The sequence below is a fragment of the Oncorhynchus kisutch genome, linkage group LG22 (genome assembly GCF_002021735.2).
Source record: "Oncorhynchus kisutch isolate 150728-3 linkage group LG22, Okis_V2, whole genome shotgun sequence".
NCBI classification, from domain to species: domain Eukaryota; kingdom Metazoa; phylum Chordata; class Actinopteri; order Salmoniformes; family Salmonidae; genus Oncorhynchus; species Oncorhynchus kisutch.
In genome coordinates, this window is record NC_034195.2 from 716,703 (window position 1) to 731,087 (window position 14,385).

Below are 14,385 nucleotides of genomic sequence, written 5' to 3' on the forward strand. Positions count from 1 at the left end.
TGTGGAAAAAGTGAAGGGGTCTGAATACTTTCCGAATGCCCTGTATGTACTTTGGATGGTGTCCATATTAATCATGTCCCTGCTTACAAATATCTGGGCATTTGCTGAAAAGCTCTTTTAAAAGCATATACATTAGATAGTTAAGAAGCTGAGAATAGAAATAGGTCCTTCCTTTCGCTAAATAGTAGAATGCAGATTATTCAGTTGACGTTCCTATCGGCCCTGGACTACGGCGACATCATCTATATAAACGCAGCTGCCACTTCATTAATGCCATTAGATGCAGTGTATCCTAGTGCACTGCACTTTATTTACAGGCGCCAGTTTGAACAATCATCACCGGATTCTCTCTTTGATGTCACTTAGGTTGCTTACATTGCTTTCATTTATAAAGCCCTTTTTACAAAAAGTCTCACTGTACATAACATCATTATTAAACTTTAGACATACGAGTTACCACACCCGGTCTCGGCTATAGTTACCTGTGGAAACTCCTTTGGTCTGTACTGAGTTACGGAAATCAGCGTTTAGTTTTCTTGCACCTTATTTGTGATGTTGTGGTGCCTCTGGGGCGATTCAGAAAGATGATTGAGGACCTTATTACTGATGAACGTGATGTTGTGGTGCCTCTGGGGCGATTCAGAAAGATGATTGAGGACCTTATTACTGATGAACGTGATGTTGTGGTGCCTCTGGGGCGATTCAGAAAGATGATTGAGGACCTTATTACTGATGAATGTGATGTTGTGGTGCCTCTGGGGCGATTCAGAAAGATGATTGAGGACCTTATTACTGATGAATGTGATGTTGTGGTGCCTCTGGGGCGATTCAGAAATATGATTGAGGACCTTATTACTGATGAACGTGATGTTGTGGTGCCTCTGGGGCGATTCAGAAAGATGATTGAGGACCTTATTACTGATGAACGTGATGTTGTGGTGCCTCTGGGGCGATTCAGAAAGATGATTGAGGACCTTATTACTGATGAATGTGATGTTGTGGTGCCTCTGGGGCGATTCAGAAATATGATTGAGGACCTTATTACTGATGAACGTGATGTTGTGGTGCCTCTGGGGCGATTCAGAAAGATGATTGAGGACCTTATTACTGATGAACGTGATGTTGTGGTGCCTCTGGGGCGATTCAGAAATATGATTGAGGACCTTATTACTGATGAACGTGATGTTGTGGTGCCTCTGGGGCGATTCAGAAAGATGATTGAGGACCTTATTACTGATGAACGTGATGTTGTGGTGCCTCTGGGGCGATTCAGAAAGATGATTGAGGACCTTATTACTGATGAACGTGATGTTGTGGTGCCTCTGGGGCGATTCAGAAAGATGATTGAGGACCTTATTACTGATGAACGTGATGTTGTGGTGCCTCTGGGGCGATTCAGAAAGATGATTGAGGACCTTATTACTGATGAACGTGATGTTGTGGTGCCTCTGGGGCGATTCAGAAAGATGATTGAGGACCTTATTACTGATGAACGTGATGTTGTGGTGCCTCTGGGGCGATTCAGAAAGATGATTGAGGACCTTATTACTGATGAATGTGATGTTGTGGTGCCTCTGGGGCGATTCAGAAAGATGATTGAGGACCTTATTACTGATGAACGTGATGTGGTGCCTCTGGGGCGATTCAGAAAGATGATTGAGGACCTTATTACTGATGAAAGTGATGTTGTGGTGCCTCTGGGGCGATTCAGAAATATGATTGAGGACCTTATTACTGATGAACGTGATGTTGTGGTGCCTCTGGGGCGATTCAGAAAGATGATTGAGGACCTTATTACTGATGAACGTGATGTTGTGGTGCCTCTGGGGCGATTCAGAAAGATGATTGAGGACCTTATTACTGATGAACGTGATGTTGTGGTGCCTCTGGGGCGATTCAGAAAGATGATTGAGGACCTTATTACTGATGAACGTGATGTTGTGGTGCCTCTGGGGCGATTCAGAAAGATGATTGAGGACCTTATTACTGATGAATGTGATGTTGTGGTGCCTCTGGGGCGATTCAGAAAGATGATTGAGGACCTTATTACTGATGAACGTGTTTGTTTTTTATGACTGTGTTTTTCTTTCTGCTTGCATTTTGTAGTTGTATTTTCTGTCATTTAGGGCTCATCTATAAAATAGACTTTGGTCTCAGTATGTCTCCCTGATAAAATAAAGGTTAAATAAAATTGGTACCTTGGTTCATTTTAAAGAAGTTATGTATGACCCATTTCTTGAAGTCATCACTGCTTCCATATCTCCGATGATTAAATATTTAGAGCTCTGCCTCAGCCCAATCCCTCTCTCGGAATAAAAAGGGAGGGACACCTTGTGTTTCCACAAAACTTGATCAAAGTCCTAACCTCAGCGAAATGTTACGGGGTAGCACTAAATCATACTGTCTGCTTACTAAGGTTTGCTTTAGTGCCTTACTGAGACATAAACATATGCAATTAAAAGGGAAAATGTGAATACTTCATCCTTGGTTTGGCCTGAGTAGGCTTAATGTTAGTGAATGTTTTATTTCATCGGGGACTGGCAGAGATTGCAGCAAGAATACTTTTATGAGTAGATCAGCTTTAAAGTTGAGCTGACAGCTGTTTTGCACTGATTCACTATGGCTGAGGTCATCAATCTAGCAAGAGGGCAATATTTTATTAATGTAGTAGTGCTTCCCCCTAGAAAGACCTTTGACCTTTCACTTTGAATTGTTAAAGAAATACTTTTCAACCCATATGATGTAGTATATAATAAAACATACAAATACAAATAAGCCTTTTCATACTTTATAATATGTCCGTATATAGTTATAATGTTACATTTCTAAATCCTATTGAGAAGGACTATGTAAAGGGCTCGATTTGGTCATTCTGAGCATATGCAATGTGCCTGCCTCTGACGTTAAAAAAAATGTGCGACTTCCACACCAAAATGATTACTTTACTTATTTTAGGAAGAGTTTAGGTCGCATTATTTATAATAGAGCTATGGAAGTTGTGTATTTAGATCTACCTATTCGAGACATATCCCAGCGATTGCTTAGCCATGTCTGTGCCATGAAGCAGTCGAGCTGGATAAATGTTTTTCTAAGGACCGCCCCTTTGACGTGATGTCGCAGTGAAGTGACATAAATCGATGTAATAATGCAGCAAACCACCAGAGGGGGGCAAATACAAGTGTATTCGACAGAGGACCTTTACATGGTCTTAGGAAGGTCTGGATTTCTGTCTTCTGACGTATAAAACGGTTGGAAATCAATAAAATATATGTTTAAGTAATTCTTGTGCCAGATTTCGGGGACTTAAGAGGTTTTAATATTGCAGATTGATTGTAGGTTCTATCAATTTAATTGTTTGCATCAATTCTAATCCCCCTTATTAATGTTTTTTCTATATATATTTTCCCCCCTACCCTACTACCCCTACTATCCCTACCCTACTACCCCTACTATCCCTACCCTACTACCCCTACCTACTATCCCTACCCTACTACCCCTACTATCCCTACCCTACTACCCTACCCTACTACCCCTACCCTACTACCCTACCCTACTATCCCTACCCTACTACCCTACCCTACTACCCCTACCCTACTACCCCTACCCTACTACCCCTACCTACTACCCTACCCTACTACCCCTACCCTACTACCCACCCTACTACCCTACTAACCCCTACCCTACTACCCTACCCTACTAACCCCTACCCTACTCCTACCCTACTACCCCTACCCTACTACCCCTACCCTACGATCCCCTACCCTACTACCCCTACCCTACTACCCCTACCCCTACTACCCCTAACCCTACTACCCCTACCCTACTACCCCTACCCTACTACCCCTACCCTACTACCCCTACTATCCTACCCGACTACCCCTACCTACTACCCCTACCCTCCCCTACCCTACTACCCCTACCCTACTATCCCTACCCTACTACCCCTACCCTACTACCCCTACCCTACTACCCCTACCCTACTACCCCTACCCTACTATCCCTACCCTACTATCCCTACCCTACTACCCCTACCCTACTACCCCTACCCTACTACCCCTACCCTACTACCCCTACCCTACTACCCCTACCCTACTACCCCTACCCTACTACCCCTACCCTACTACCCCTACTATCCCTACCCTACTACCCTACCCTACTACCCCTACCCTACTACCCCTACCCTACTACCCCTACCCTACTATCCCTACCCTACTACCCCTACCCTACTACCCCTACCCTACTACCCCTACCCTACTACCCCTACCCTACTACCCCTACCCTACTACCCCTACCCTACTACCCCTACCCTACTATCCCTACCCTACTACCCCTACCCTACTACCCCTACCCTACTACCCCTACCCTACTACCCCTACCCTACTACCCCTACCCTACTACCCCTAACCCTACAGCCCCTAAACCCCTACTACCCTACCCTACTAGCCCCTACCCTACTACCCCTACCCTACTACCCCTACCCTACTACCCCTACCCTACTACCCCTACCCTAACTCCCCCTACCCTACTACCCCTACCTACTACCCCTACCCTACTACCACCTACCCTACTACCCCTACCCTACTACCCCTACCCTACTACCCTAACCCTACGACCACCCCTACCCTACTATCCCTACCCTACTATCTCTAACCTACCCTACTAACCCCTACCCTACTACCCCTACCCCTACTATCCCTACCCTACTACCCCTACCCTACTACCCCTACCCTACTATCCCTACCCTACTAACCTACTACTACCCCTACCCTACCCCTACCCTACTACCCCTACCCTACTACCCCTACCCTACTATCCCTACCCTACTACCCCTACCCTACTATCCCTACCCTACTATCCCTACCCTACTACCCTACCCTACTACCCCTACCCTACTACCCCTACCCTACTACCCCTACCCTACTACCCTACCCTACTACCCCTACCCTACTATCCCTACCCTACTATCCCTACCCTACTATCCCTACCCTACTATCCCTACCCTACTACCCTACCCTACTATCCCTACCCTACTACCCCTACCCTACTACCCCTACCCTACTATCCCTACCCTACTACCCCTACCCTACTACTACCCCTACCCTACCCTACTACCCCTACCCTACTACCCCTACCCTACTACCCCTACCCTACTACCCCTACCCTACTACCCCCTACCCTACTACCCCTACCCTACTATCCCTACCCTACTACCCCTACCCTACTACCCCTACCCTACTACCCCTACCCTACTACCCCTACCCTACTACCCCTACCCTACTACCCCTACCCTACTACCCCTACCACCCCTACCCTACTACCCCTACCCTACTACCCCTACCCTACTACCCCTACCCTACTACCCCTACCCTACTACCCCTACCCTACTACCCCTACCCTACTATCCCTACCCTACTACCCCTACCCTACTACCCCTACCCCTACTATCCCTACCCTACTACCCCTACCCTACTACCCCTACCCTACTATCCCTACCCCTACTATCCCTACCCTACTACCCCTACCCTACTACCCCTACCCTACTACCCTACCCTACTACCCCTACCCTACTACCCCTACCCTACTACCCCTACCCTACTACCCCTACCCTACTACCCCTACCCTACCACCCCTACCCTACTACCCCTACCCTACTACCCCTACCCCTACCCTACTACCCCTACCCTACTACCCCTACCCTACTACCCCTACCCTACTACCCTACCCTACTACCCCTACCCTACTACCCCTACCCTACTATCCCTACCCTACTACCCCTACCCTACTACCCCTACCCCTACTATCCCTACCCTACTACCCCTACCCTACTATCCCTACCCCTACTATCCCTACCCTACTACCCCTACCCTACTACCCCTACCCTACTACCCCTACCCTACTACCCCTACCCTACTACTACCCTACCCCTACTACCCTACCCTACTACCCCTACCCTACTACCCCTACCCTACTATCCCTACCCTACTACCCCTACCCTACTACCCCTACCCTACTACCCCTACCCTACTACCCCTACCCTACTACCCCTACCCTACTACCCCTACCCTACTACCCCTACCCTACTACCCCTACCCTACTACCCCTACCCTACTACCCCTACCCTACTACCCCTACCCTACTACCCCTACCCTACTACCCCTACCCTACTACCCCTACCCTACTACCCCTACCCTACTACCCCTACCCTACTACCCCTACCCTACTACCCCTACCCTACTACCCCTACCCTACTACCCCTACCCTACTACCCCTACCCTACTACCCCTACCCTACTACCCCTACCCTACTACCCCTACCCTACTACCCCTACCCTACTACCCCTACCCTACTACCCTACCCTACTACCCCTACCCTACTACCCCTACCCTACTACCCCTACCTACTACTACCCTACTACCCCTACCCTACTACCCCTACCCTACTACCCCTACCCTACTACCCCTACCCTACTACCCCTACCCTACTACCCCTACCCTACTACCCCTACCCTACTACCCCTACCCTACTACCCTACCCTACTACTACCCTACCCTACTACCCCTACCCTACTACCCCTACCCTACTACCCCTACCCTACTACCCCTACCCTACTACCCCTACCCTACTACCCCTACCCTACTACCCTACCCTACTACCCCTACCCTACTACCCCTACCCTACTACCCCTACCCTACTACCCCTACCCTACTACCCCTACCCTACTACCCCTACCCTACTACCCCTACCCTACTACCCCTACCCCTACCCTACCCCTACCCTACTACCCCTACCCTACTACCCCTACCCTACTACCCCTACCCTACTACCCCTACCCTACTACCCCTACCCTACTACCCCTACCCTACTACCCCTACCCTACTACCCCTACCCTACTACCCCTACCTACTACCCCTACCCCTACCCTACTACCCCTACCCTACTACCCCTACCCTACTACCCCTACCCTACTACCCTACCCTACCCTACCCTACTACCCCTACCCTACTACCCCTACCCTACTACCCCTACCCTACTACCCCTACCCTACTACCCCTACCCTACTACCCCTACCCTACTACCCCTACCCTACTACCCCTACCCTACTACCCCTACCCTACTACCCCTACCCTACTACCCTACTACCCCTACCCTACTACCCTACCCTACTACCCCTACCCTACTACCCCTACCCTACTACCCCTACCCTACCCCTACCCTACTACTACCCTACCCTACTACCCCTACCCTACTACCCCTACCCTACTACCCCTACCCTACTACCCCTACCCTACTACCCCTACCCTACTACCCCTACCCTACTACCCCTACCCTACTACCCCTACCCTACTACCCCTACCCTACTACTACCCCTACCCTACTACCCCTACCCTACTACCCCTACCCCTACTACCCCTACCCTACTACCCCTACCCTACTACCCCTACCCTACTACCCCTACCCTACTACCCCTACCCTACTACCCTACCTACCCCTACCCTACTACCCCTACCCTACTACCCCTACCCTACTACCCCTACCCTACTACCCCTACCCTACTACCCCTACCCTACTACCCCTACCCTACTACACCTACCCTACTATCCCTACCCTACTACCCCTACCCTACTACCCCTACCCTACTACCCCTACCCTACTATCCCTACCCTACTACCCCTACCCTACTACCCCTACCCTACTATCCCTACTATCCCTACCCTACTACCCCTACCCTACTACCCCTACCCTACTACCCCTACCCTACCCTACTCCCTACCCTACTACCCCTACCCTACTACCCCTACCCTACTATCCCTACCCTACTACCCCTACCCTACTACCCCTACCCTACTACCCCTACCCTACTACCCCTACCCTACTACCCCTACCCTACTACCCCTACCCTACTATCCCTACCCTACTACCCCTACCCTACCCTACTACCCCTACCCTACTACCCCTACCCTACTACACCTACCCTACTACCCCTACCCTACTACCCCTACCCTACTACCCCTACCCTACTACCCCTACCCTACTACCCCTACCCTACTACCCCTACCCTACTATCCCTACCCTACTATCCCTACCCTACTATCCCTACCCTACTACCCCTACCCTACTACCCCTACCCTACTACCCCTACCCTACTATCCCTACCCTACTACCCCTACCCTACTACCCCTACCCTACTACCCCTACCCTACTACCCCTACCCTACTATCCCTACCCTACTACCCCTACCCTACTATCCCTACCCTACTACCCCTACCCTACTACCCCTACCCTACTACCCCTACCCTACTATCCCTACCCTACTACCCCTACCCTACTACCCCTACCCTACTACCCCTACCCTACTATCCCTACCCTACTACCCCTACCCTACTACCCCTACCCTACTACCCCTACCCTACTACACCTACCCTACTATCCCTACCCTACTACCCTACCCTACTACCCCTACCCTACTACCCCTACCCTACTATCCCTACCCTACTACCCCTACCCTACTACCCTACTATCCCTACTATCCCTACCCTACTATCCCTACCCTACTATCCCTACCCTACTACCCCTACCCTACTACCCCTACCCTACTACCCCTACCCTACTATCCCTACCCTACTATCCCTACCCTACTACCCCTACCCTACTACCCCTACCCTACTACCCCTACCCTACTACCCCTACCCTACTATCCCTACCCTACTACCCCTACCCTACTACCCCTACCCTACTATCCCTACCCTACTACCCCTACCCTACTACCCCTACCCTACTACCCCTACCCTACTATCCCTACCCTACTACCCCTACCCTACTACCCCTACCCTACTACCCCTACCCTACTACCCTACCCTACTACCCCTACCCTACTATCCCTACCCTACTATCCCTACCCTACTACCCCTACCCTACTACCCCTACCCTATCCCTACTACTCCCCTACCGCTACTACCCCTACCCTACTACCCCTACCCTACTAACCCCTACCCTACTATCCCTACCCTACTATCCTACCCTACTATCCCTACCCTACTACCCTACCTACTCCCCTACCCTTACTTTCCCCTACCTACTACCCCTCCCTACTACCACCTACCCTACTATCCTACCCTACTATCGCCTACCCTACTATCCTACCCTACTACCCTACAATTCCTAATAATTTATTATCTTTCCTTATTTCCTCTTCCAGTGCAGGATTTTCAAACCCCACAGTGGCCAATCCATTATTACATTCTGATTTAACTCCAAACCCTCCGATGTCACACAGATATAAACTAATCTTCCCAGCATGAATGCCTTTTGCTATTTCCTTTTGCAATACATCCCTCCATTTTACTATGATACCTTCCATCTGAACCCTGATATTATGACATAACAACCCCCCCCCCCCCCCCCCACACACACACACATACACACACCTTTTGGCCTCAGAACAATTCGTCAGGGCATGGACTCAACAAGGTGTTGAAAGCGTTCCACAGAGATGCTGACCCATGTTGACTCCAATACTTCCCACAGTTGTGTCAAGTTGGCTGGATGTCCTTTGTGTGGTGGACCATTCTTGATACACATTGAAAACGGTTGAGCGTGAACCCAGCAGCATTGCAGTTCTTGACACAAACCGGTACACCTGGCACCTACTACTGTTCAAAGGCACTGACGTGTTTTGTCCTGTCCATTCACCCTCTGAATGGCACACATACACAATCAATGTCTCAATGGTCTCAAGGCTTAAAAATCCTTCTTTAACCCGTCTCCTCACCTTCATCTATACGGATTAAAATGGATTTAACAAGTGACATCAATAAGGGATCATATCCTTCACCTGGATTCACCTGGTCAGTGTATGTCCTGTTCTTGATGTCAGTGTATTGAGCATTATTTTTGTAGCAAGTGTTTTTTTATAATAGCTTAAATTGACCAAACATATTCAAGTGTCAAGTGTTGTTTTAAATGTCAATTCATAGACCCGATGCCAAGGTATTGGGACATTAAAAAAACTCTTCACAACTGACCTGAATTTGAGGAATTCTTATACAGGAGGACCTGCTTTGGGTAAACAAGATGTGGTGTGTGTGTGCATTTGTGTGTGTTCAGCCTATTTGTTTGTGTGTGTGTGTGTTTGTGCACTCTCCTCCAGCCCGCGCTCCTCCTCAACCCAAAAGGTCTCTCTATTACAAGTGGTAAGAGGCCACGGTCAATCGAACAAGGACAAAATACATCCCACGAATGAGTCCCCGGTAGCCTACGTGACCTACGCCGTGACAGGCTTTAGGGGTCAAGATCCAGATCCATACAGGGCGAGCCTCATCCAGTCAAGGCCTCTTTACAGCGAAGTCAAGTGATGAGGTGGCGCAGGCCGTTTGGTGCCTTTAGCCCCAGTTAGTCAGTCTCTGCTAATGCGTCTAAGAGGGATTAGGACCCTAAGTGTTCTCAAATCCTATGAGTGCTCCAGATGTTGTTTTGGCCTGCTACCTACTTTCTGCAACGCAATGTGCCTCTCTCTCGATCTCTCTCGATTGCTCTCTCTCTCTCGATTGCTCTCTCTCTCTCGATCTCTCTCTCTCTCTCTCTCTCGATCTCTCCCCCTCTCTCTTTCTTGTTGCTAAGGAGCTACCAGCACTGAACACGCCCCTTAAGAAGAGTGTTAAGATGCAATCACCTGACCTTATGTGTATTTACATGGTCAAGCTGACCAGATCGTGATTATATAAATGATCCCTCCCCTGATCTGCTGATCCCTGATCTGCTGATCTGCTTATCAAAAGGTTAAACATGTAATTATGTTGCAATCGTTATATAACAAACCACATATGATGTACTATAGTACAGTTGAGGGGTTACTTTAGAATTTTCAACTGGTTTATGGTGGTGGTGTTAGGATGGCCGTATGGATTGGTTTAATATGTTCGGGTCACTGGGTGGTCATGATGTCGGGCCACTTACCTCTGACCTCTCTTTCGAGACTATGATGAAACCGTTGCTGTCCACAAGGAAACAGTTGACATCCTGGAGGAAAAGAAGACCGCACATTAAATGAAGCATCTTTAGCATTTATACAATCATATTTGAACATCATTGTCATTCATGAATTGAATCGTAACTGACCCCAAACCTGTAGAATAGGCTCAGTACTCACAATGCTTTGACAGGTGAGAGGGCAGACACCTTCCACTTCAGTACACTGGAGAGAGAAAGAGACAGATAGAGATGAGAGAGAGAGGATAAAGGTCAAGGTCGTGAGTCAGAAGGTCGACCACCCCTTAGATACAGATTAATCATGTGACTGGCTGACAGCAGAGAGAGAGACCTATATGTGGATTTGGAACACACAACCGTAACAACAACACACACATGGCTGGCTCTATAGCCGAGTCAATAGGATGTGATAACCTCTTCATAATCAGAGAGAGGAGTTCATGTATTGTATCAACAGAAAGTGAAAGGTCACTGTTTACTTACGTCTGTGTCATTGGGCTGTGAGTGGAGGTGAGAGGCAGAGAGGCAGAGGAGGAGAAAGACAGAGAGATGATCAAATATTAGCACTTAGCAGATTATCCGAAATGTAGTGCACACATTTTGGTATGTGTATGTGATCCCTGCGGGAACTGATCCTGTGACCTTGATGTTGCCATGCTCTTACCAACTGAGCCAGAGATGGATTTGTGTCAGTAGTCTGATATATCGATGGAGAGCTGAGTGTGTGTCTGTGTACGTTTGTGTGTGTCTGAATGTTTGTGTGTGTGTGTGTTGCTCCCTTACCTGAAAGGTAATGGCCCATAGCCTCTTCTCCAGCATTTCCAAGGACATCTGCACCCCGATGGCTAAAAATAGACCACAAGCGCGCACACACACACTCAGGTCAGTTGAGAGAGGAAAACATGGACTCTGCAAAAACCCTTAACCCTAAATTTACTGTGACCATCTGTGAAACTATATTGAGAGGCTGGGTGGATGTGGGGTTGGGCATTACAGTGAGACAGGAAATCGATTAGGCCTTCAGTTCACCTCTATGCAGTTTGCCCAGTTAGCACCAGACTGCTGCTGTTTGCATGCAAATGGTCACTGTGTAAACACTGATGAGGTAGTGTGAGGCGTGTGGTACAAGTAAATCTTGTCTGGGTGGGGTGAGACTATGCAAATATCTGCCATGCTTTCATGGTAGCCTGTTGTTGTTGATACCTCTGCAGTATTCTGTGTTGTGAGATACTAATGCTGGTAATACTTTATTTAACCAGCTGATTACTTAGAAGACTTGTTAAAATGGTTATCACCTATTGATTGCATAGTATGTCTGATGTTTTACATAGCATGTCAGATGTGTTGAATAGCATATCAGATGTGTTGAATAGCATATCAGATGTGTTGAATAGCATATCAGATGTGTTGAATAGCATATCAGATGTGTTGAATAGCATATCAGATGTGTTGAATAGCATATCAGATGTGTTGAATAGTATATCAGATGTGTTGAATAGTATATCAGATGTGTTGAATAGTATATCTGATGTTTTGCATAGTATGTCTGATGTTTTGCATAGTATATCAGATGTCTTGCATAGTATATCAGATGTTTTCCATAGTGTGCCTGATGTTTTGCATAGTATATCAGATGTCTTCCATAGTATATCAGATGTCTTGCATAGTATATCAGATGTCTTGCATAGTATATCAGATGTTTTCCATAGTGTGCCTGATGTTTTGCATAGTATATCAGATGTCTTCCATAGTATATCAGATGTTTTCCATAGTATATCAGATGTTTTCCATAGTATATCAGATGTTTTCCATAGTATATCAGATGTTTTCCATAGTGTGCCTGATGTTTTGCATAGTATATCAGATGTCTTCCATAGTATATCAGATGTTTTCCATAGTATATCAGATGTTTTCCATAGTATATCAGATGTTTTCCATAGTGTGCCTGATGTTTTGCATAGTATATCAGATGTCTTCCATAGTATATCAGATGTTTTCCATAGTATATCAGATGTTTTCCATAGTGTGCCTGATGTTTTGCATAGTATATCAGATGTTTTGCATAGTAAATCAGATGTTTTCCATAGTGTGCCTGATGTTTTGCATAGTATATCAGATGTTTTCCATAGTGTGCCTGATGTTTTGCATAGTATATCAGATGTTTTCCATAGTGTGCCTGATGTTTTGCATAGTATATCAGATGTTTTCCATAGTGTGCCTGATGTTTTGCATAGTATATCAGATGTTTTCCATAGTGTGCCTGATGTTTTGCATAGTATATCAGATGTTTTCCATAGTGTGCCTGATGTTTTGCATAGTAAATCAGAATATTTGAATGTATGTTGGTTGTTTTGCAAAATATTTAGGATGTCTTGCATAGTATGTCTGATGTCTTGCATAGTATGTCTGATGTTTTGCATAGTATGCCTGATTTTATACATAGTATGCCTGATGTCTTGCATAGTATATCAGATGTTTTGTCTATATCATGTCTCTATTTTTGTTGTGGATCTTTTTTGACACAGTGAAAAATCTATAGCTAATACACATTTCTGTGAATCAATGACTATAAAGTACTATCTATCTAATTGAGTCCAAACTAATCTAAGTCAACTAGTAACAATTGACCCTAATGTTCATAATGGCACACATGCAGGCAGGTAGCCACGATGCACACAAAACCACACACAGTCTGGTCACTCTACTAAAAATAGGGGTCATATCCGAAACCGTAGCTCATCTGCAGTCTGGGGAACTGAGGAGTACCACCCACACACACTAACTGACTGATGCCGCATGGTGCCAGGACAACAACCTCTCCCTCAACGTGATCAAGACAAAGGAGATGATTGTGGACTACAGGAAAAAGAGGACCGAGCACGCCCCCATTCTCACCGATGGGGCTGCAGTGGAGCAGGTTGAGAGCTTCAAGTTCCTTGGTGTCCACATCACCAACAAACTAACATGGTCCAAGCACACCAAGACGGTCATGAAGAGGGCACGACAATGCCTTTTCCCCCTCCGGAGACTGAAAAGATTTGGCATGGGTCCTCAGATCCTCAAAAGGTTCTACAGCTGCACCATCGAGAGCATCCTGACTGGTTGCATCACTGCCTGGTATGGCAACAGCTCGGCCTCCGACCGCAAGGCACTACAGAGGGTAGTGCGAACGGCCAAGTACATCACTGGGGCCAAGCTTCCTGCCATCCAGAACCTCTATACCAGGCGGTGTCAGAGGAAGGCCCTAAAAATTGTCAAAGACTCCAGCCATAGACTGTTCTCTCTGCTTCCACATGGCAAGTGGTACCGGAGCACCAAGTCTAGGTCCAAGAGGCTTCTAAACAGCTTCTACTCCCAAGCCATAAGACTCCTGAACATCTAGTCAAATAGCTACCTAGA

At 47.3% G+C, this 14,385-nt stretch overlaps 1 protein-coding gene across 2 annotated transcripts in view; it reads right to left on the reverse strand.

Moving 5' to 3' along the window:
* The window catches only part of LOC109867631 (voltage-dependent calcium channel subunit alpha-2/delta-4), an 83,836-nt gene that overhangs the window by 12,842 nt on the left and 56,609 nt on the right, over window positions 1–14,385 (reverse strand). For both annotated transcript variants that reach the window (XM_031802004.1, XM_020456880.2), the window contains exons 25-28: window positions 11,770–11,831; window positions 11,470–11,484; window positions 11,147–11,191; window positions 10,954–11,016 (exon numbers count right to left, since the gene is read on the reverse strand). In XM_031802004.1, the coding sequence (XP_031657864.1) occupies window positions 10,954–11,016; window positions 11,147–11,191; window positions 11,470–11,484; window positions 11,770–11,831 (185 nt within the window). The remainder of the gene's footprint in view (window positions 1–10,953; window positions 11,017–11,146; window positions 11,192–11,469; window positions 11,485–11,769; window positions 11,832–14,385) is intronic.